This window comes from Leptinotarsa decemlineata, unplaced genomic scaffold (genome assembly GCF_025532065.1).
Source record: "Leptinotarsa decemlineata unplaced genomic scaffold, Ldec_3_MD MMD2_tig00004307_RagTag_RagTag, whole genome shotgun sequence".
NCBI lineage: Eukaryota > Metazoa > Arthropoda > Insecta > Coleoptera > Chrysomelidae > Leptinotarsa > Leptinotarsa decemlineata.
In genome coordinates, this window is record NW_027412606.1 from 8,164,629 (window position 1) to 8,189,186 (window position 24,558).

At 33.8% G+C, this 24,558-nt stretch overlaps 1 protein-coding gene across 4 annotated transcripts in view; it reads right to left on the reverse strand.

Annotated features, from left to right (window-relative positions):
- LOC111505552 (NFX1-type zinc finger-containing protein 1) overlaps positions 1–21,635 on the reverse strand; it is a 42,590-nt gene extending 20,955 nt beyond the window's left edge. The window contains exons 1-6 of one of the 4 annotated variants that reach the window (XM_023160377.2): positions 21,497–21,635; positions 17,308–17,421; positions 15,765–15,938; positions 14,384–14,557; positions 6,014–7,869; positions 2,158–2,469 (exon numbers count right to left, since the gene is read on the reverse strand). In XM_023160377.2, coding sequence (XP_023016145.2) covers positions 2,158–2,469; positions 6,014–7,869; positions 14,384–14,557; positions 15,765–15,938; positions 17,308–17,332 — 2,541 coding nt within the window. In that variant the 5' untranslated portion in view covers positions 17,333–17,421; positions 21,497–21,635. Of the gene's footprint in view, positions 1–2,157; positions 2,470–6,013; positions 7,870–14,383; positions 14,558–15,764; positions 15,939–17,307; positions 17,422–18,669; positions 18,824–20,624; positions 20,783–21,496 lie in introns of those variants that run through there. The other 3 variants (XM_023160376.2, XM_074178919.1, XM_023160379.2) reach the window with 3 other exon arrangements.
- Between the last annotated feature and the right edge of the window lie 2,923 nt (positions 21,636–24,558).

Consider the following 24,558-nt stretch of genomic DNA (forward strand, 5'->3'; position numbering starts at 1 on the left):
TAACGTCAGACTTTTGTTGGTGGTTTTGACTGATTGTGATAGCTACCAATTATAATAGAATAATGTCAAGATTAGGTTACAGTAATGAAGATTTCTTGAATTTATTAATAATTTATGGTGAGTGCAATAGAATGGCATTTTTCATGAAAGATATCCACAACTTCCGAAGCCGAATAATAATGTGATAAATCGACTACTAAAAAACTGTAGGTTGAATGGAACCTTCCGTCCAAAAATCATTCGTAAGAAGACTAAAGTGGATGATGATGACAATGGTATAACAGTTTTGGGATACTTCCATGCATTTCCAAATGCTTCTCTGAACGAGGCTGAAAGGGAGATAGGTACACCCTACGTGACAATTTGTCGAATTCTCAATGAGCATAAATGGCATCCCTATAAGTTCTACTGTGTCCAACATTTGAAAGAGACTGATTTACCTTGTAGAGTGGAATTCTTTGAATGGTTACTTGTCAAGACTCAAGAGGATAAACATTTCCTTGACAATATCATATGGACAGATGAGCCCAAGTTCACAAAAAATGGAGTTTTCAATAGACACAACAGTCATTATTGGGCGCCAGAAAATCCCCATGTTGTCTGCCAAAGGGGTTTTCAAGAAAGATGGCAATTCAATGTATTTTGTGCCATAAAGAATGAGTCAATTTTTCATATCGAGTTTTATGATGATAATTAGAATGCATCAAAATATGAAGATTTACTGAGGAATGGAATTCAAATGATTTTAAATAATAGACCAGGAAGAGAACGTGTATGGTACCAAATGGATGGTGCTCCACCCCATAATTCTCATTCAGTCAGCGAAGCTTTAATCGAAATCTTCGAAGACAGATCGATTGGTAATAATGGACCTTTTCGTTGGCCTCCTAGAACACCACATGGCAATCCATTAGATTATTTCGTGTGGGGTCCATTAAAAATATGGTTTACTCTACTCCAATAACAACAATGGAAGATATGAAATCGAGAGTTACAACTGCTTTCAATAGTTTGACTCCAGACTTGATCAGAAGCGCTACACATGACAATCTTTTAAAGAGATTACATGTTTGTTCAAGTAGAGGTGGAGATGTGTTTGAACATATTCTGAAATACACTGACGATTAAATTAACTCATTAATTTATGGGTTTATTATTTTCAGTTCGTGTTTCAGCGTTAATAAAACTATTGTTTGAAGAGAAGTTTCATTCGATGGTTGAGGAGTATTTCAATAATTATCTTTTCATTGTATTATCTGTGACTAATTGAAAAACATCAAACGAAATCTGTTTTACAAAAACGAGTGATGAACAAGGAAACCATGTCAATTTCCGTTTGAAACAGTTTATCTCGAAAACGGTTCAAAATAGAAATAGTATTATCTGAACAAAGGTAATCTAAAATTGGATGTTAAGTTCAAAAATGTTAAATATACAGGGTGTTCCATTTGAAAAAATTGAGTTCCACTCATTTTTTCATGAGATCAAAGTATCTGCATTTTTTTAAGACCCTGTATGAGGCAAATGAAAATATAACTCTGAGTGAAGATCCTCATAGTATCACTTCATTTCATTTCAAATTTAATCGTTTTAGTGCAAGAGAGTTCAAGATTATCAGCATTTATAAAAGTTCATGTTTGGTAAAAAAAATATCGAAATTAATTTATATCTTCTGAACGGTAATAGATAAGTATAGGGAAATAGTATATGAATTTGTTGACAAAGTGATAATGAATCATAATATGATATATATTATATACGGGGTGTTCCATTTGAAAAATTAAAGAAGCCGCTACTTTATAGTAGAAGCGACAACGCCGCTTCGTCTAAAGTATTTTAGGCGTATAGGTCATATTGACTTATGCATACTGTGGAATTTTCAGGTTGATCCGTTGAATAGTTTGCCAGAAACGGCTAATTAACGCTCATCATGAAAAGCCCTGTATACATATATGTTCTTGTATCCATACGAAGCGGTAGTGAATTATTAAAATATAAAACTACTACACATAATTGTTTCGGAACTTGAATGGTTCATTTATCTGAAAGTGTGAACCACGGGTTATGTGAATGAGAATCGAGATAATGCCTAACTGAGGGCAATGGTGACATTGAATCAGATGAATAAGCAATACTTGAAAAAAGTCCTAGAGTTACCTTCAAATATGTATATGTATTTCTGTACATCCTCATTTCTTCTTCCATTCTTCTACCATCCAACATATTTCTCAAAGGATCCTTCAAATATTGTTCTCTTGCTTCAATAGCATTCGCCAGTGACTGCAAACTGATCAAAGTCTTAACAGCGCCTGTTTGATTGATTTCACCATTCGACGCACTTTGAGGCTTCGTTTTGTTGATAAAGATTTCATCAACATCGTCATTTTCAAGGTCTGTATCACTGTAGTTACTCAATTCATCATCGGAAACAGAATCTGTGTTTTTTAAGACTGTTGTGGATGTAGTGAACTGTAACATGAAAACGAAACATTTTCAGAAAAATTTCATCAAAAGTTTTTTACAGATCATGGAGATAAACAAATTCACAAATTTTTATAATTATTATACATAATATTCACAAGTGGAATGGAAGAACTGTAGAATACTTTGAGCCTCGGGAAATAGTAATGAATGTAATAATAAGTAACACAATGATGACACCATAATTTTGATTAGAGCTTATTGTTTTTGAACAAATAAGAGAAGTTGTGAAAAGTTATGGCATAAACCGACAGTTTGTTTGTGGTTTCCATAGCTCTATCTGAAAACGAATGTACAATAAATTGCCATATGCTTCACCTCATATTCTTAATATGAAAGATAATGAAAGTTTTAGATTATGTTATGAATTTCAAAATATCATATCTCAATATACCGTTGCTTGTATAGTTAGTTATTTAAAAATATCGAATTATCCTTACCACAAGTTATATGTTCTTCGTTGGGTTGTATTTGTTTATTTGTTTTTCTAATAAATTGTAAGTATAGTTTAATGTAAAATTTTAATGAAATTTTCGTTTGTAACATTTTGAGAATACCACATCCATGCTTACAATACGAGTTATTAACAATGGTATTGCAAAGTCATTCGTAATTTAAAACTGTTCATGAAATGTTATGAGGCATTTCCAGGAGGTTGGTAGACTTGCTTGAAAGTAGCATTACCTACGCCATCATAACCAACAAATGATGAATATCGGGGAACCCCACCCGCATACAAACCACCAAAACTCTAAGTTGAAAACAATATTTCAGTGAAGTATGAGATGATAGAAAAATAATATGCGGAATAGTATAAGGAGTGTTTCGAATAGTCTACAGTTCATTTATGGAATATCTGAAAGATGATAATAGAGAAATGAAATCAACTCATACATCCATTGAAAATGTTTATCACAAAAGTGGTTAATCGTGAAGAGAGGTATTTTGTAGAATTCTTTGTAAATTTACAAAGTTACACACCACTTTTAACTCAATAAAGGGACCGATTTTCATGATTTTTCGATTTGCTGGATTTATCTACACCTTGAATAGCAAAATAGGTATTTAAAAAAATTAAAAACAGAAATTAAAGAAATAACAAATCGACTTTCGATTTGCTAGATTATGACAGCTTCCATGGTGGGCAAAAAGACAAATGAGGTTATGACATTTGTGATTGTGCGTGCAGTAAGTCAGCAATATCCCTCATAGTATCATTTACGATGCTGAAATGCAATGGGACTGCGAAATATTGCGAATCAATCCACTGCTAATAAATAGGAAACCGCACTAGAGTAGTAGATATTCTGTTATGGTCTAACACATTTATGAATTGTAAGGCGATACAAAGCTAGTATATTCATAAAGAGGAGGAATGACAATTCTGTTTTTTTGTAGGGAGAAAGAAAAAGTTATTAATTTTTTTCTATTGAACAATTTTATTACAGTATTATTACATGAATTCTCTCACGATTTTTTCGAATTTCCCGAATAATTCGTGTAGTATACTGTGACTGATATTCAATGCATTATTATCAGTGCTGGTGGAGATAACCCGATTCAAATATTTTCAAGATGGTGGCACTACTGATTATACTGGACATAGTAGTCGAAAATGCTTGGAAAAATAATACCACATAATATTCTACTATGTGTTAAAATCTACATAGTGTCCGGGTGTCCCAGAAATACGATAACACTGGAATAACTTATAAGGAATGCATTTTAATGATTGAAAGTTCAGGGGAAAGTTCAAGCATTTTTTCATGACTATTCAATGGTATTGTCAGATTTGATCTTGGAAGAATATTCGAATGCCAGTTATAATATGTGATTTCGTTCATAACATTACGATTAGGGTAAGCTGTTCAGTAACTAGACCTACATCATATTCGTGGAAGAGGCTCAGACGATATTCATTGGAAAATTGAATGTAATCTCTTGAAATAATATCTACAGTATTGTCTTTTGTTGAGGCGTTATCTGAGTCATATTTTTTATATTGGGTTTATGAAGCACGAAGTTGAGCCACACTACCACGACCAGGTTATTTTCATGCCTAGCAGGAGATTTCATGTCGGAAAAATTCTAAATTGATATAAAGAAACAGTGGATACTTAAAATATTTGATAGATACATACCACATACATGGTAATTTACGCTATTTACACCCTTCAAATATTTATTACAGAAAGTAAACTAAGTCATCCGTGAATTTCAAGCAGTAGAACAATAACTTGAGAGCTAAAACTTGACAACAGAGCGCACCTCTTATGCGATTTTTTCTGCATCTGCGGTGGATTGATTCGCAATATTCGGCAGTCTAATTACAAGGTGAAAGTTCAAATTTCGCGGGGTACGTACATTTGATTGGCGATATTTTATGTTGGTACACTCGTCTCAAACATAATTTCAGTTTCAGCTGTTTAGCATGTTACTTTGTTGGTGAGAGGCATATTCTTTGTGTTCGGCGATTTTCTGCAATCTAAATTATGCCAAAGATTTGGCATAATTAAAAAAAAATGAAACTAAGTGCATTCGGTGAAGTGGTACAAACTTTTAACAGGATGGCGAGAAGATGTGAATGACGACACTCGTCCTGGACGCCCCAGCACAACTGATGAAAATGTTGATAAAGTGTAGAAAATTGTTATGGAGAATTGTCGAATGACTAATCAAGGATTTCGGCATATCGGCATGGATATATGGTTACGACATCGAAAACCAAAGTTCAAAAGAGCCAAGACCAAAAAAAGCACGCCAAGTTCGATCAAATGTCAAGATTTTGCTAACTGTTTTCTTCGATTACCGTGGCGTAGAACATCAGAAGTTCTTGACACATGGTCGTAAGGTCAATGAGAAGTATTATCTTGAAATTATGGGTGGCATATAATATCTTAGGGGGACTACTTTGAAGGGAAAAATATAGAAATTAATGAAAATATTTTTTGGGACAAATGAAAATTCACCTAATTTTTTTTAATGGACTTCATACATTACGGTTTCGTTGTAAAAAACTCGATTCTTCTCGCTCGCAGCATTGTAAATAACACTGTGATGCTGACTTTCCTTCTATTATGATACAATTATTCATGGGTGTACGATCACGAATGTCATAACATCAATTGTCTTCGCGCGCACCGTAACAACTGTCATAACCTAACAAACCAAACATCGTTAATTTGTTAATTCTTTTCATCTCAGTTAGTGTTTTGCAGATATATTTTATACATTATATCAGAGAACATCTTCAATTTTTCAAATATTTCAATAGTAATTCTGTTTTTGTAGAGGCAAATTCGGCAAATCAAAAATTATGAAAATCGGTCTTACCGTTCTCGAGTTACAAATAATGTAACTAACTTTGTTTTATATATTAGATATTTGTGATAGATTGATAAATAAGAAAAAGTCAAGCCAATGTTATATATCTTGAATGCTAAGAGTCCTACTTTCTATAGAAAAAAGTATACTAATGATTAGCTTATATTTCCATTTTGCCACATGAATGCTCAAAAATCGTAATACTTACCCAATTGCTGACTGGTGATACAGCTGAATATGCCAAATTAGGAATGAGCCAATTTTTTATATCTTCTCTCCCAGCATTTTCAAACCAAGTTCCTTCAATATCTTTCACGATTCCGTTAAATAAGGAAAAATCTAAAATACTATTATATTTTCTTATTTCATCGATTATAACATCGAACTTCTTCAGTTCATTCAAACAAATAGTTACTTCCCTTTGTGTTTGATAAAATCCACGGCTTTTCGTCCTGTTTTTGCTTTTGAGATTGAACTTTTCAAGTGTTGTGTTTTTTGATTGTCCTCCAATACGTAAAAGTTTTTTAGTACTTTTCAGAATTCCTTCCAGGAATTGATCCAACGCATGATTAGTGAAACATATAACCAACAAGGGCGTATTATTATACCAAAGACTGTGATTTGTCAACAGAGTATGTGCAATTTTGAGACCTAAAAATGTTTTTCCAGTCCCTGGCGGCCCTTGTATAATCGATATTTCTCTTGTCAAAGCAGCTCTTAAAGCAGATTCTTGTGAATCATTGAGACCATAAAGATTTTGATGATACTTCAAGTTTACAGCGTTCAAGTGCCTTTCATCTATAGTAAACATTGTATTTAAATCCATATAATTTGGCAAATATACTTCTGAGCTAACGTCTATAATGTAACTTTCCATTGGGAAATTGTCCTCTGTGAGTCTTTGCAGAGCTGTTAAAACATGATAGTATGGTTCGAAGTATACTTTACTTTCAACCATTATATAATCAACATTATATTTTACAGCCAGATTTTGATGTCCATCAAATCCCACTACTAGTTCACCTTTTTTTATCATTTCAGGATCTCTTTTGACAATTTTTGCAAAAATGATGCTAACAAATTGATCATTACTGAAGCAAACAAGTGATCCGAACATAAACTGTTTAGAATTTTCATATTTCAGAGTCTTCTTCTTATTATTGAAATCAAATTTTATTCTGAAACATTTCAACTCATTGATATTCTCTTCACATAAAAAATGGATCTTCTGATGAATTTTTATATCATCATAACGTTTCAAATCGGATTTTTCCAAGTACTGACAAATTCCCCTTCTTAGAGGTGCTATGAAATCTTCCCTTAGTAATCGAAATTGTACGTCTAAATAGTGTTCAACATTTCTATAAGGGCCCTTGATTTTGTTTCTTCTAAGAAATGGTTGTTGTTTGAGAACAACCTCGACAATATCTGGAATAACACTGACCGTTCTGAAATTATTAGGAGGAATCCAATCATCTTCATTGTTCATGTTGCTATGATGATGTTGAGGAGTCTCCAAATGGAACTTTTGTACCATTTGTGATTTCATGTTCTCCACTTTCTCAGACAGCACTTTGAATCCGTCCTTTATTTCCTCAGAAATGTGAATATTTTGTTCTGTTTCCAAAATGGGTAGAGTTCTAACTAATGATTTCAAGATATTTGGAAGAATTTCACAAGCTAAAGTTGGTGTACTTGTCATATCTCTAAAAATGTCTATGAGATTGTACCAGAATCGATCAGAATCATTCCAGAAATATTTGGTATTTTTCATTTCCTGTTGGTCGTAGAATGGCAAACTTGTAATGAAGGATTTTAATTGCTTGATATAAGATCCATTTGTAAAAACAGTTTTATATATGTGTATCTTCGAATTATCGAAACTGCTTTTAGAAACCTTACTCAGTATGTGAACTATCAAAACCAAAAAATCTCCAGAAAGGTCGTTACTTTGTACGAGATTTTTGAAGCCAGCTTTATCATTGAAAAGATTTTGTATCACTTCTTCAATATCTTCATTATCACCTAACTTTTCGGCAAGTTTAAATCCCATTCTCCTAGGGCCTGAAAAAGTGAAATCAGTACAATATTCGCAGTATTCAATAATTACTATCAAATGATTCTCAAATGATTCAATTTCTTTCGATTTGTTCAATATCATTTGATATTTACATAGGTCAACTTATTACATCTATTGTTAGTTTCTGTCCACGCAGTAGGTCAGAATACACATGATCATTGGCTGTCCTTGTTCATCTTTCATTGCCTAAACCACTGTGCATGCTGTTTTTTGGCGAGTGCATTGACTTGAGATGTGGGGGTTGAGCAAACTGGCCATCGGATGCCTGCTTCCACGTAGCCCCGTTGGATACGGGAATGACAGAATCACTTGTGGTTCTGTTATTCCCTTACTGAATGGCATCCCAACAATAGCTTAATCCTAAAGTGTGTGTATCCGTGCCAAGAGGATGAATGACACTGAGCCTATCAGCTGTCTCTACGGAACCTTCGAGATACCGAGCGCCGTCTCATCGTAGTATCGTCGTGATTGACCTTTCCCTAGCTACTCGTGGGACTTTTATGGACAGAGTAAATTCTTTCCGACGCTGAGTCTACAGAGGAGATGGATGTCGAGCTTACGACTCCAACTGACCTCCCTGTAAATTTAGATCAGGAGCGAGAGCTTCTCAACTCTCCAACTCCTGATTTAATAACTGAACCTAAAAAAAAGAGGTTTGGTGGTGCAGCCAGAAAACGACTGAGTCGTCTCCTCAAGAGCGGGGTATCTTATGAAACCGCCTTGCACCAAATTCTTGAGCGGCGTACGCAGAATCTGTCTCAAGTGGAGGAACAAACCCCCCCATGAGCAGGTTAGCAAACGTTTGTGTTCAAGTGATGATTCTCCAAAACCAGAAGCGAAAAAGCCCTGCACGATTGAATGTAAGGCATCGTCAGGTGTAGCTGACGTGCAAAAACCCTCATATAGGAAGGTTGTCGCGGATATCAAGGTGGGAATCTTGCACCTTGACTATCCGACTACAGCAGAGCATATACTTTGTGTCTTCCCCGCTGGGGACCGAATCAGGTTTTTAGAGTTCGGCAGAGCCGTATTCTTACCATCTGACTTGAAAGACCACTCACCATACAAACTAATCGGCGTCGATAAGAAGCTGGGTTTATTTGGTCTAGTGTGAATAGGGGTGAGCCACAATGAACCCTTGCGGGTTGCGGCGGAGGGTCGAATAGACCCACTCACTTTGGACCTAACCTAAGACCTGATCATGGGCGTAGCGAGGTTCGGGCAGGAAGGGGCAGCTGCCCCCTTTAGAAGAGGGGCCGTAATTCTGACGAGCTTCATAGCTTGCGACGCTTTATATAAGACCTAAGAAACCAGTAGGCTTGCAGGCAGGCTTGTGAAATTCAACAATACGGGATATAATTTTTTTCAACATCATTTCTTACTCTGAAAAATGTTTTACTCTGAAATGTGTCTGTCATTGTTGTGCGTGTGTTTTTTGAAAATGGATATAAGAAAGTTCATTAAAGGAAAGGAATCAAATAACTACGCATTAAGAAAAATGTATTTAATAACATCCAAGAAATGATTTGCAAGTGTAGAGTAAGGGATAACGTGAGTCGCTGGTCCTGTTGGGCTAGCCATCGTGCTCGCGTGTGGGTATTGTTCCTGTCCGTGTGGTAGTGAGAGATAGTCCGCGCCACGAAAGAAGTCCAACAAAGTTTGTGCAAGTTTCTATGTATGTATTCTTTCTTTATTATCGTTTAGGGGAGCAGACTCGAATATCGATCAGTGTCTAACATCAATCATCCTAATTTTACGCAATCATACAAACCTATAAAATGATACATAATGTGCTGCCATCTCTTGAAGTAGATGCTAATCACCAACACCAACAACTAGTAGTTATATTGTAACGCCGAGTGTGTACGTCCACAAATACTTTTTGTGCAGTTTTTGTTACATTTTTGGTCAATTTTTTACCTTAGCACTACTAGTTGCATGGTACCCCAAGGATACCGAAATTACCCTCGCGGCGGGTAATTTCGGCCAATATGATCGATATCACCTGCCTGTGATCGATTTTACCCTTATTGTATTTTTTCTTTGCAGATGTCCAATAAAAAATGTTCTTGTGAGACAAATCGTTCTGCACGGTCAGAGGAAAACATGAAGCGGGCTGTCAAGGCGGTTAATCAACAGACACACTCCATTAGAAAGGCCGCAAAATTGAATGGCGTACCATATGCTACGTTGTGCGACAAAATGAAAAACAGATATCCTAGTAAGAAAATAAAATTAGGAAGGAAGCCTATTTTAAATGTTGACCAGGAAACTGAACTGGCCAATCACATTTTAAAATTGTCAAACATGTTCTATGGATTAACGCCAACTAAAATCAAAGAACTTGCTTTCGAATATGCCGTATTTTGGCAGAAAAGGGACGAAAACAGGTAGGTGCGATAACGAGTGGCGAAAGGAGTCAGACGACCACTGTTGTGTGCTGTATGGGTGCTGAAGGAGAATTTGTGACTGCTATCTTTATATGAAGTTCCATCATTATAACAATAATTGAGGTAACTGGCATTGCAGAGCTCTTTGTTAAAGCGTAAAATCGTTTGACTTCCAAAGAAAAAGGCTTGAACGGATTCAAAAATAAGGTATTTTTTCGTTAAATCTGGACAACTCTCAGAAGTTGAGAAACATGTGCGAGCTAAGGACTAACAAGGTCTTACCTTTTAACGTGTATTCCTAACACATAGAAACATATTTGGAGAAGAGGAGTTTACTAAAATAATCGAAGAACCAAATGTCTATATTCAGGCAGAAGCGAGCGAACTGGACGAGTTTTCCGAACAATTTATTTAGATCCGAAGCCCGAACAAGTAGATCCAGACCCATCGTATGTACCAAGCAGACATAATGAAATCGGTATGCGTCACAGGTTACACCGCCACTAGAAGAGTGTAACATGGAGCCAGCCACGTGCTCAATCAAAGAAAAAGAGGCGTCGACGAAGGACATTTTTCAGTGATAGTTCATCAGCAATACCATAAGTATTCGACAATAACGCCACCGATGATGAAGACAATAACGTTCAATTAGAGTGCACATCTTTTGAAGACTTTCGTCCGGCACTCCAATTAACAGAAAAACCACGCCCTAAGATAAGGAAATAAAAATCTCAAATACTAACGTCCACTCCACTGAAGGAATCGTTGAAGGAGAAAGAAGACAAGAAGAAAGTTGAAGACGCTTCAAAAAATTTATGATCGATTTCAACCGACCATAGGTGGATAATATCGATCAGTTAGAGTTTTCATTTTTATTTTTTTTACATTTTTTTCTAAGATATAAGGATTTGTTTGTGTTATTATTTTCTTAAGATAATAAAGTTTATGTACAATACAAAAAATAATGGTGTTTTGTGAAAATTATTGCTTTTATCTTACATTATTTCTAAAATGATCGATATTAGACCTCCTTCCCCCACTATACTGATACTACTGTATTTCATAATGAATATTAATATTAGGAAAACCAGAATTCTTCCGATATTATGAATATACTATTTAAGCACATTATATTGAATGAGTACATTTCAATTTTCATAATTTGATGCACCCAATGTATTTATTACTTTCGTTTATGGAACTTTGAAAAGAAAAAATTAAGAAAGTAGTAGTGAAAGTGATGAAGAAAAAAAGATCGAAAGACATTCGTCACAGAATTCATTGGCTCAAGCTGCTTCCTCCAAGGTCGAAAATATACCTGAAGATAATGGCAAAAATTGGATATGCTTAAACGTATTTTTGGGTACCTCCTGAGAGTTAAGACTTTGCCAAAGATGCCGAAGCCGCTAATCTCAAGCGTAAATTCAAGTCATAGTTGGTTGCAAACTTATTCGCCCTGGCTGCTTTATTCTAAAAGTCTGAAATATGCATTATGTTTATATTCTATACTATTTAGTAGCTGGAGGTTTCGGTTCATATGTAACTCGATATCGAAGCTTAGCTTTGCAACTGAGCACTGAGCGCCTCGGAAAGACTCGTTCATCTTTGATATGCAACGATTCTTTATTGCGCGAGATTTTCACTAAACAGTTTAACAAGAACGCAACGCGCATTTCGCTATACAGTAGCTTCATCAGGCGTGTGTATACTAGTATAGAAACGCTTTATCTCACAATAAAGTTTCTTGAATACGTTATGGATTGTAATCAAGTATCCGTCGATTCCATCACATAAATCATAGGTTATACACATGTATAATAATATCGTATACACATTACAGTTACATATAATGTTGGTGTAGAATTTTTTCATTTATTTAGTATTGCATGTTTTGATCTGTTTCTGTTTAAAATATGTTTTTCCGTTAACCAGCTGTCGCACCCTTACGAGAAGTCGAAACTTGTGCGAGCTGAGGATTAACGAGGTCTTACTTTTAACTTATGTCATACATTAATGTAATTTGTTTATCTACACATATGACTATATGTATACATATACATACATACACATGTATAGGTACATATAGTGTTTCTATGCAAAAATTACAATGAATGTATGTCTATTAAGAAAAGAATAAAAAAATCAGTTTTTCTCAAAAAAATTGTATATCATTTATACCTTTTTATAATTTATACCTAAGAGCTTAGAATTGCAATCCTATATCCATATACTTATTATGAAGCACAAGATAAATACAATGAAGAAATGATTAGGGAAAAGAAATTATTAAGAATATTAAATTATTTCGGTGTTCCCTTGAACCACATATTTTTCCCAACAAGATAGGTAACATATTCTTTTAACTCAACTGTTATATTCGGATCAATCAAATTACGAATATTCATTCTATTTGAACCAAGCAAATAGTTTTTCCTTTTGGTCCTGAACAATTTTGTGCTATTGATTTCATATTCAATATCAGCTGGCAGGGTATTGAATAATCTTGCTGCAAGATAAGTGTGACGCTCTATGGCGTCATAGGTTTTATAATTTTGGATGCAAAATTATAAAACGTTATTTAAATTAAAATTAAAGTTGAATTATATATTATAAAAAAATGCATTAAACTCATTGGCCATTTCTTTGTGCCCTATGATTTCTCTTCCCTCTACTATTACTTCAACAATATTATTTTTATTGTCTGACGAACTTATTTTTTTCACCGTATTCCATAATGCATTCCCATCATTTTGGTTATTTATATTTCACTTTTATAGTAGTTGGCTTTCGTATGCCTAAGTAAATTATTGAGTCGGATTCTATATTCTAGAAGACATTGTTTCACTTCACTATCACCCGGGTTCTGTTTATACTTTTTACAGAGTTCGTCTTTTTTTTATTGATTTTATCAGGCCATTAGTGATCCATGGGGTGTTTTTTTTTTATATTGTTTTGTAATCTGCTGTATAACAAACGATATTTGGTGTAGAAAATATTGTGTAGTCCGCTTTGTATTATGTATCGAATATAAATGGTTCCAATTCGTTTTTTGGAGATCAATTTTCAATTTTTATTTCATCAGTTCGGACTTCCATTGTCTTCGGGTGATAACTGATCATGGATACGATTGTGGATACTAACAATCGAAACGTCGTGACATAACTTGGTTTGAAATCTTTTAATTTTTATTTTTCATTTTTTGTCAATAATAATTTTCAATTTTTATTTTTCAACTTTTATTATTATTTCAATTTTTAGTTGTTTGGTTGTTGCTTGTATTTTATTTCCTTGTTATTTCAGTTTTTGTTTAATAAAATTGTTATTTTCTGTTTATCTTATTAATTTTTTATTTGTTTTTTTCAGGGTTTTCAAATCAATTTATATTATATTATACAATGGAAGTCCGAACTGATGAAATACACCACGAAACTTTGTCAACCACGTTTAAACAAAATTTTCAATTTAATATTATCCATGAAGTTGAATATGATTTTCGAATGTTTGTTTTGGATGTTTTGAATTAGTAAATGAATATGTCATTTTTAATTCCTTAAATGGGAGAAGATATCACAATACGAATCTATATGGCCTGTCTTGTCAAGAAAATTTGTTTATAATTATTCAAATTGAATAAAAATGTACTCTAATGCTCTAGTAAAAATACCAAACTTCAAACTATTGCATCACATGCAAGACCTAAAACTTTATATAGAAGATACTTGATAGGAAAATAACAAACCCATCATGTTTGGAAGATTATTTGCAAATAACTTCTGGAAAATGAAAAACTGACAATAATTTCATTTGGCCGCGATGACCACCGACTGACCGGTTATGGAGTTCTGGCTCCTCGTCAATGCCGGATAACTCAGACTGAGTGATACGTTTGAGTACCCCGAAAGGACAAAATTTTTTCCAACTATTCACAAGATTTGTCTGCAGTTAATATGGCCACCGCGCCACTTTCAGGCAAAATCAAGAAGCAACTCTATAAAACATACTCTGGATTGGGACTCAGGATGATAATTATATTGAGAAATTGTAACAAAACCAAAAATTTCCGTATATGCTATTTGGTCGATTCAAATAGGTACATAGTTTAACTCACTGTCAGAATTTTCTCCTCGTTCTAAACGATCATCAGTTCTTCTACGTCTATCTCCTCTTCTTGCATTAGTTCCAACATCAACATTATCCCGACTCTGATCTCGACCTCCTCTCTGACCTCGACCTCTACTTTGTCCTTGACCTCTTCTCCACCGGTTGCCTTCCCCACCAGAGTCTAAAATGAAAGTATTGTTCTTCATATGAAGAAATTCATAGTATTTATTGTTTCTAGAATATGTATTCTTGCAGGCCTTTTTCTAATCCTGAAAATTCTAGTGATGACTGAAGAACACTTGTTTCTATCTGAAACAATGGATCAATCAGTTGGAAACTTGATTCAATCAAATTACGAATATCCATTCTATCTGAACCAAGCAAATAGTTTTTCCCTTTGGTCCTGAACAATGTTGTGCTATTGATTTCATATTTAATATCAGTTGGCAGGATATTGACATCTTTTTGCTAGGGTTCTTGTAGCCGGATTTGTTTTAAAATTTGCATTGATTTTGTGTCTGGTGGAATATCGGTGATCTACAAATTGCATTTTTTTCCTCTGAATTGGAATGACACAACATCTATGAAGTAAAGCTATATCGAGGAGTAGTGCCTTTCTGAATGGTGTGTCTAAAGGGTAGGTTGAATTTTTTTGGTACATCATTTTTATGAACTTTTTTTGTAATGATTCAAATTTTTTCACATACGTTTTCGCAACTCCACCCCAACCAAGTATACTGTACCTCAACCTAAATTATACAAGTGCATTATAACTGATTCTCATTTTTAGTGAATTAACAACTGTTTGAATATATTCGAATTTGAATAGTAAGCTTCTCAATGTGCGAGTAACAGAGTTGACATGAGTATACCTCCTAAGGCATTTCTCTATAGTTATACCTAGGTATTTTGTTTTCTCAACAAGCATTATCTGGCTTGTTTTCCCTGTATCATCTTTGATGACCAGATTATCAAAATGTGGCAAACCACTCCTGCTATTAGCGAAAGATATAAAATTAGTTTCCTTGTAGTTTCTGTCAGCAATTTGTGATCAAACCACGTTACTATTTTCTTGAGGTCATTTTCAACTATTTGTTTGAGATCGATCCAGTTTTCCCCACGGTATACGATAGCTGTGTCATCAGCAAAACTTATTATTTTTCCATATGAGTTTGAAGTGAACAAATTTGAGAATATGGAGAATAAAACTGGACCCAAGACCGTTTCCTGTGGAACTCTGACCTCAACAATTTCTTCATGGTTTTGTTCTGTATTTATTTTTACATATTGTTTACGGTCAGGATGATAATTATATTAAGAAATGGTAACAACACCGAAACATTTCCGTATATGTTATTTGGTCGATTAAAATACATAGTTGAACTCACTGTCAGAATTTTCTTCTCGTTCTAAACGATCATCAGTTCTTCGACGTCTATCTCCTCTTCTTGCATTATTTCCAACATCAACATTACCCCGACTCTGATCTCGACCTCCTCTCTGACCTCGACCTCCACTTTGTCCTTGACCTCTTCTCCACCGGTTGCCTTCCCCACCAGAGTCTAAAATGAAAGTATTGTTCTTCATATGAAGAAATTCATAGTATTTATTGTTTATAGAATATGTATTCTTGTAGGCCTTTTAATAATCCTAAAAATTCTAGTGATGACTGAAGAACACTTGTTTTCATCTGAAACAACGGATCAATCAGTTGGAAACGTGAGCATGGAGGCTGGTTTGCCTATGAAATATGTTTCAGATGGTAGATAAAATGGCACCACTAACATAAATGTAGTAGTTTAAATGCAATAAATTTGATAATGTTTACTACTGGTAATGGAGACTGAAACATCTGTGTTAAAATCTGTTTTTCTGTTAACCAACTGAAGCTCTATCTAAACGGAATTCGTGTGACAAAGTCGTTCACCTACAATGTATATGAAATGAAATTATCACTGTTATACCAAATATTTTCTTAAATAATTCCAGATTCGAATGACAATATCGAGTTGTTGGGCTTGAATAATTCGTAATGTTGGGAGAACACTACTTGAAAGCAACTTGTAGGTAACTCTAGAAATAGGAAAATATAGGATATTGCATTCAAATAAAAACAATGATAACGTCATCACATAAAAGTTGTTTACCCAAGATAAAAAATTATTCACTTTAATATAAAAAACCATCGAATATCTATAAAAAAAAGATGTTATGAATAACACAACACATAACACATCTTGGAAAAACAGCTTCGGAAACATGAATGCATGAATTTGCCTCAAATTTTTAATATCTTATTCAAAAAACACTTGATTGTGAGATTTTCACTAAACAGTTCTACAAAAAAGCAACTCGTGTTTTGCTATACAATACCTTCTTCAGGTTGTCTTCAGGCATGAAGTTGGTGAAGACACTCCTGAAGAAGCTGTTATATAGTGAAACACGTAATCACGTAATGTATACGAGAAATCAAACTGAAACTTATGTTAGCATATTACCACAGAAACATTCCCAAATGTTAGAAATGACTTCGAAAATAGATTGTTTTACTGATGTACTGATTCATTTTTCTTTCCAATGAACATTCATTTTAAAAAATCTGACATAGGCGGAGTAACGAAATTCCTAGTAGCAAATCAATAAACTCCGCAACCGCATATCGAAATTCAAAAAAAGAGAATTGGAATACCTTCCATACGAAATGTCACGGGACCCCTCCTATTGAAAAGTACCGAAAATGACTCCTTTTTACAAAAATTTTGTTCGACTCTGATATCTTGCCCCGTTCGAAAGTTAAGAGGGAGAAGACTATTTACGTCCGCACTATATAAATAATGGATTACCTTCGGACTTCTTCGAAAATAGTTATGGAAATATTAAACAACTGATCGTCAGTAACACTGTTATTTTTGTATAGTATTTTCAACTCACTCGCATTATTCGTTCTTCTATTCATATCGCTCCACCATTGATAATTTCTTTCAACGTTAAGGCAGTCACTATTTCTTCTACTTCTTTTCCACTGATAACTTTCTTAACCAGATCCTGAAAAACAGAAGTTTTGTTTTACAAGCATATTTCACTTGAATCCAAAAATTATGTTAGAATATGATAAAAACCAAAGGGTTTCCTCCATTTTGGGAAGTAGCCACTGCTCAACATTCACAGGACTTTGGTAGGAAGGTTTTGAGTGATGAAATAAGCAGCTCAATTCGTTGAGAAAAATAGGATCTCAGTTAATATACTGTAATAAAAATACATTTGCCAATGTTGTATCATATATTACCACGCGGCTTCGACTACCTATTTTCCACGGTTTCCAGGAACTCAACCACTGATTGGTCGCCGACTAATTCAGAAAGTGAGCGTGTCATAATTTGTGAAAGAAAAAAAAGAGCCCCACGTGATTTAAACCAATCAGTATTTCATGTCAAATAACTAACTCACAAAATAAATCACCAAACAGTGAATTTGTATGAGCGAGAATACCATACAAACCAAATTCGAATAGGCGGTATGCTTTTATTGTCGTAACCAAACCAGTTATGGTTACGACAAAATTTATGAAATGAACAAAATAAAATGGTTCAGAGACAATTCATTTCGACCCAGTAAAAAGGAATTAGGAACGTCAATGTTCACGTAAATTATTATTGTTTGACACACTTATGACGATATTTTTGATATCAAACTTTGTAACACTTAATTAGTACTTTTCATACCTCCGTATAGATCTATATTTCGGCTAACATACTTTTCCAAACATTTCGTAATTTTCAACAAACCACAAAATGGAACTTCATGACTTCAGTAAACTCAATTATAAATTAAAAAAAAACACTATAAATAAATATCCGTCGTTATTTTCTCTTCAAACAGGGTAATGCCTAATTGGATTTCGCTTGAACGATTGCTTGTGAAAGCAATAAGAGAATTAAAATGTACTGGGCCTGACTATCGATGTTGGAAACGATACAAACATAAAACTTATCTTTATGCCACCAATTCCAGGATAAGTCCCAGGATACACAGGTCTCCAGAATCGTCTTTGAAGCCCAACTTATTTGTATTGGTAATTAGAGCTTTTCTTTGTGATACATATAAAAAGATGTTGTGTAGACTTTATGTAAAAGAACTCTCGCGTGATCAATCGAACACTGCTGTTTACAGTTTTCTCAAATACAAAAAAATACACACGCCCACGCTCTTTGAATCTCTCCGAAACTCATTCCATCCTGCATCGATTACGTCACACGTTTCTCTCTTCCACTCACTAAAGTTTCTTACACTTACCAGCGACGCACGACCTTGAAGTGCGCCAGAACCCGCCTTGTTCATCTACTAAACACGTTCTCGCATATATAACCCAATACATGAAAACCCGATGAGAAGCTAGATATCCCAATAGGAAAATAAACAAAATCGCATTCTCACAACCAGCACTAATTTACGTATGTACATCAGTCAAAATCTTTTACAATAGCTCGCCAATTCCTTACTTGAAAAAGCCTGTTTAGAAAAACTATTTGAAAAACAATTCATACGAAATTACGGTGATAAGCTATTTAGGGGAATTTTAGATCGACAATGCCGATAAAGCGCCCTTTAGATATATGACCCATTCTGCAATGATTTCAAAGAGAAGTTGGTTGAATCAGCCTTACTATTCGAAATACAGGGTGATTATGCTACAAAAATGAAAAAGTTCGTTGTGAGTATTTGACCCCTAACACATACTACGTAGGCTCACTGTAAAATATAAAATTCCATTTTTACGCAGCCTTTCAATTATTAAACGGTTTTATTTAGCTTAACCTATTTATTTGTTTGGGCAAATTTAGTAATTGAAGTTTAATCTCCTTCCTGTTGAAAGATTGATCTGATATTTGGTACACACATGTAGTTTTGATGACAATACAAATCAATAAATTCTGTATAATTGTAATTACAAGATGGCCGCAGCTACAAAATGGCGGATTATATCTCAACATAGGTATCAAATGACAGGGCTTGTGGATGCACAACTTCACCGGCAGCAGGAGGTTGCATATCTTGATGAGGATCTAGAAGTAATTTCGAATTGGAGTAAAAGTAACCAGGTTCAATTCAATGCCACAAAAACCCAGGCATCGATTTTCTCCCAAAAGATGAATGTCTCCGAACCGGATATAATAATATCAGGTCAGACAATTCCACTTGATGCTTCGATAAGTTTATTGGGGGTTAAAATGGACACCAATATGGACACAATCATGTCGCTGGAATTGCAAAAGCCTTTTCTCAGTAGCTTATTGGAACACTGTTTCGAACCAGATAACTGTACACACCTCGACAAATTCAGATGCTTTATAAAGCTCAGATCAGACCTGGAAGGTCTCACTGGAAGGCCTCAATATTGCATTAAACTCCATTTTTTTAATTTCCATTGATATGATACAAAACTATTTAATCTGAAATTCGCCGGTTTCGTTTTCCTGACGTTATTTGAGAAGTTATTAAGGAGAAAAAAATATTTCGTATTTCCACTTGTCGAGCTGTACAAAATGGGGTTTTCGGATTTTTATGCCGAAATTTCATCTCCAAAAAACAATCAATAATTTTAGTTTTCGCTGCAAAAGAATCACCCTGTAAGAGTTAACCTTTTTGATAACCTATCACCATAACCGCTTAACTAGTAAATCTAACATGTCAATTAAATAAGCTCTTAAATGGACAACTTTCTCCTATTTATCAAACTCTGTATCTGTTACGGTTTGAGATTTTCCATTACTGGTCCTTTTTATCTTAGACTCATTGTATATGATAAGAGAACTAAAGTTTCACGTGGCAACGCCGCTGACTTTTCTTAATACTTATTCAGTTTAAATATAAATTTTGATAGGTATAGTGAAATAATATAACAACAATCCATAAATGTTACTGGTTTCTTCCTTTCTAATTTCATCCAGTCCTAGAGGGGTTTGTCACCCTGAGATTGCTAAATTAAATCAAATTGTGGTTATGGTACACGTTCAGTTGTAAACTTGTTTGTAACATCCACATCAGCATATTCACTACAAATTCCTAAGCATAAACAAATAATATACTACCTTTACATGAAATACTTATGCAAGCTACTCATAGGTATAAAATGTGTTTGATGTTCCTAAAATAAACATGCCTTTCCTCCAAATGTGAGTTCGACTTTTTTGAATTTTCGTTTTCGAACTCATTTTATGAAATAAACAAAACCCACACTTCATACTCACGATTTTGATAGCTGCGCCTATTTCTGGGCTCAATTGTTACAGGTAAATATACACCACCATAAAAGCGATCGTTTCGAACTAAAAGTAATTACAAATATCTCGGCATGATCTTTATTCTGACGTAGTAGCTCATTGTGTGTCGTTCGTCGTTCGATTCGACGATAATTTTAGAAAGCGGGGAACCACAGAGAAGGTAAATTAATACTTGAAACATTTCAGGATAGCTGACTTGTTGCCAGATCATAATATCATGCATATATTTATTTATATAACGGAAATTGAAGAAATGAATAGTGAACTAAAACGAAATATGTAGGTAAATATTTGTTTTGATATAATCTGAAATATAAATCCAAAATATTTACCAATATGGGTTCAGGCAAACTAAATCAATGAAATCACGAGTAGAATTCATTGAGTTGAATAAATCTCAAACAAATATTGAACCAGTGAGGATGACAGTGTTCCATGTAAGTGAATGTTTTACCTTTCATTTAGTATATTGTGTAGAAATCCTGTGAATGATATCTGATTTAATTCCACAACGAATGTTTGGAATACAAACTAAGTAGAGAAAAGTGTTTTTGGATAATTCAGTGTTCATGTGAAAGTATTTGTTTCGGAAGAATTTTTCTTTCGGGTACTTCAATGTTTATATGAAAGAAGCTGTTTCAGGAAGGTTTTTTCCAGTTTGTATCTGAAAGTTACTTCTTAGCATGATCTACACATCCATGTATAGAGTTACTTGTTTTAAAATTGATTTTTTCCTTCCCCTTTTTTTGGAAGATTCCCACATATTTTGTATCGAGATGGAGTAGTAGAAAGCCAAAAACATTCTTTTTCAAAAATATAATTTATCAAATATAACTTACCAAAAAACTAGGCAATCTGATTGATTGTATTGAGCCGCGCAAAAAATCTGTCAGATTCCACCACGAGGTTTTAAACATCTCCAATAAAATCTCAACTTCAACTGAAATGCAATATTTTGACAAATGTCAAATGAAATTGAATATCATGTGTTGATAGTCTAAGTTAATTTATTGACTGAATCATAATACTCATGGAAAGACTCAAGCCAAAATGAAGTACTCGACATATTCAAGTTGTTGATTCTGTCACAATAAATAATAATCAAAAGTGGAAATAAGAAGACATATTCAGATTCGTTAAAATAATATTTAAAACATAGTTAACCAATGAAAACAGTACATTTGTAAAGCTTGGTCATATCGAGAAGAAGAAGAACTCAGGTACCAAAACATACAGGTACCAAATTCAGGTAATCACCAACGGTATATATGTAACAGCATATCATTATACCCACATATACTAAGAAGTCATCTGAGTAGGGTCAGACGACTTCCGAATACTTAACAAAAATCGCCAGAGGATGACAAATGAGAATTATTTCAACATATATATATATATATATATATATATATATATATATATATATATATATATATATATATATATATATATATATATATATATATATATATATATATATATATATATATATATATATATATATATATCCGAATTATCGGAGTACTCTTGAAAAAATCCGTACTGTATATCGTGTCATTGTGCAGCAGTACATTACTATCACGAAATGTAGGTATTGTAATGATAAGAAACTAAACATAATTCATACAACCGTTCCTTTTATGAAATATTATTATGGTGTAGAAGAATTATATTATGGTGTACATCTGTACATCCTGTACGTCAGTATACATTTTCAAAGATTCTTCGGCAGATGCGCCATCTATCATGCTTCAGCAGTAGTAGGCATCGTAAGTATTCGATGGTGGCTGAACCTATAGGCACCTGTAGGCGAAGAGATTCCTGTAGGTTGAACGAGCCATCATAGTGACCTGTTGAAAGTTTCATGCCATACCGTTAGATGCGTTAGGTTTAGTAGAAATTCAAGGATTTTAAAATAAAATCCATAAATCGGTAAATCCCCGATTTAAAAATAAGTGCAGTAGTGAAAAGAATATTGGAACAGTGGTCATCAGCTTTACATCAAAATTGTTGGACGAACGTCTACTGGCAATTGAGCAGGTACACCAAGCACTACATGATCTATTTACAAAATTGTGTTTTTTGTTTTTAAATCAGGTTTTGCCAAAAGTTACTACTTCAAACCAATATTTTCAATCAGAAAAAGTAGTAATTTCTAAAATAGATACAGTTTTTAGAAATTTTTATAGGGAATTTCTACTTTGTTACATGCACCGACAATATGTAAATACGACCGACTATCAGTAATTGATCCGGCAAACCAAACTTTTTACCAACAAATCAAATGTATCTCGGAGTAGAGATTTTTAATGAAATAAAAAAGCCTGAAATTTCTCAGAGACCTGATTTATTGCAGCACTTTTACAGCCGCTGTCAACAATTTTACAGCGTGCTTTGCACTGAAATAAAAAAAAGATATGACTTTGATAATCCTATATTGTCAAAGTTACATATTTTTTCTCCAGAAAATGTCATTTCCCATCAGATTCGAGAAAATTATCCATCTTTGGTGGACATATTAAACCAAATGCCTCGACCTCTCAAACCCGATACTGCACAACTAATAGATGATGAATGGAGGCTACTTCCAAGCTACAATTTTCCTCAAGGATACACTGTTTTGAACGACGAAATTGACATTTTTTGGGGAAAACTGTTTAAATATAAAGATGAGGCAGGCACTTCAACTTTTATAAATCTGTCGCCTTTTGTATTATATATATTATCGTTTCCTCATTCTAACGCAGCATGCGAAAGACAGTTTAGCAAAGTTAATTTGATTAAAACGAAAACCAGGAATTCGTTAATTGTCAGTACGCTAAATGGTTGCCTTCTTACAAGCCAATGCATAAAGGAAGGAGGAAGTTGCATAAACTTTTCCCCAACCAAAGATATGGTCTCACGTATGACAAAAACCAATATGTACCCCAAAAAACAGAAGAGCTTCATGTAACTGACGATGAATTTTCAATAGACGACTAGACAGTTACATATTTCGAATATTTTGCTATATTATCGATGTTCTTTTTTTATTTAGAGTAAATAAATGACTTCTTTCATTTCAAAAATATTATAGTCCGAAAGTACTACTCATTTAAAAACTATTAAATTCGCTAATATATGGATTTTCTATGTGTGCGGTAATTTGATTTAAAATACGGTAATTTCTCTCAGTAAGTACGGTCCTGCAGATCTTCGAGGTTGGCAGCACTGCCTGGAAGGTTGTCAAAAAAACTTGACCGAGTATAAAAACAAAATTGTTTTTGGAGTTGAAAGTTTTTGTCTGTTTTGTTCATTAGCTAAAGGCCAACATTTTTTTGATAACTCCATTTCTTTATCTCTTACTTCTAATGGATACTCTTTGCGATACATTGTATAATATTATGTAATCTTTTTCGTTTATTACTATCCGATAAAAAATGTGTAAATTTGATATAGATTATACAATTCTGTTTTTTTTTGTATTAAATAAGTTTGGTTCTTTATTTATGTGAATTATGTTTAATTTCTTATCATTACAATACCTACATTTCGTGATAGTAATGTACTGCTGCACAGGGCACAGAATTGAATATTTTCCCATATCAGTTACTTTTATGGAATGTAATTCTAACTTTAAGAAGTTATGTACAATGTACACTTCACAATCTCTACAAGGTGTTTCATACACATTATATGGTGTTTTCAATTTAGAAAACAGGACTATAATTGAATCCTGAATAACTTTGAATATATTGAAAATTTTCAGTTCTACTTTGTGACACAATAGATCAACTGTATCTACTTTCACTCAGAGTTTGCTTTAGTTAGACTGACTAGGCAAGCCATTTTGTATTCAATAAACATATCTACCTACCATATACTTATTTATAGCTTTATTATATGACCATGTATCAAAACA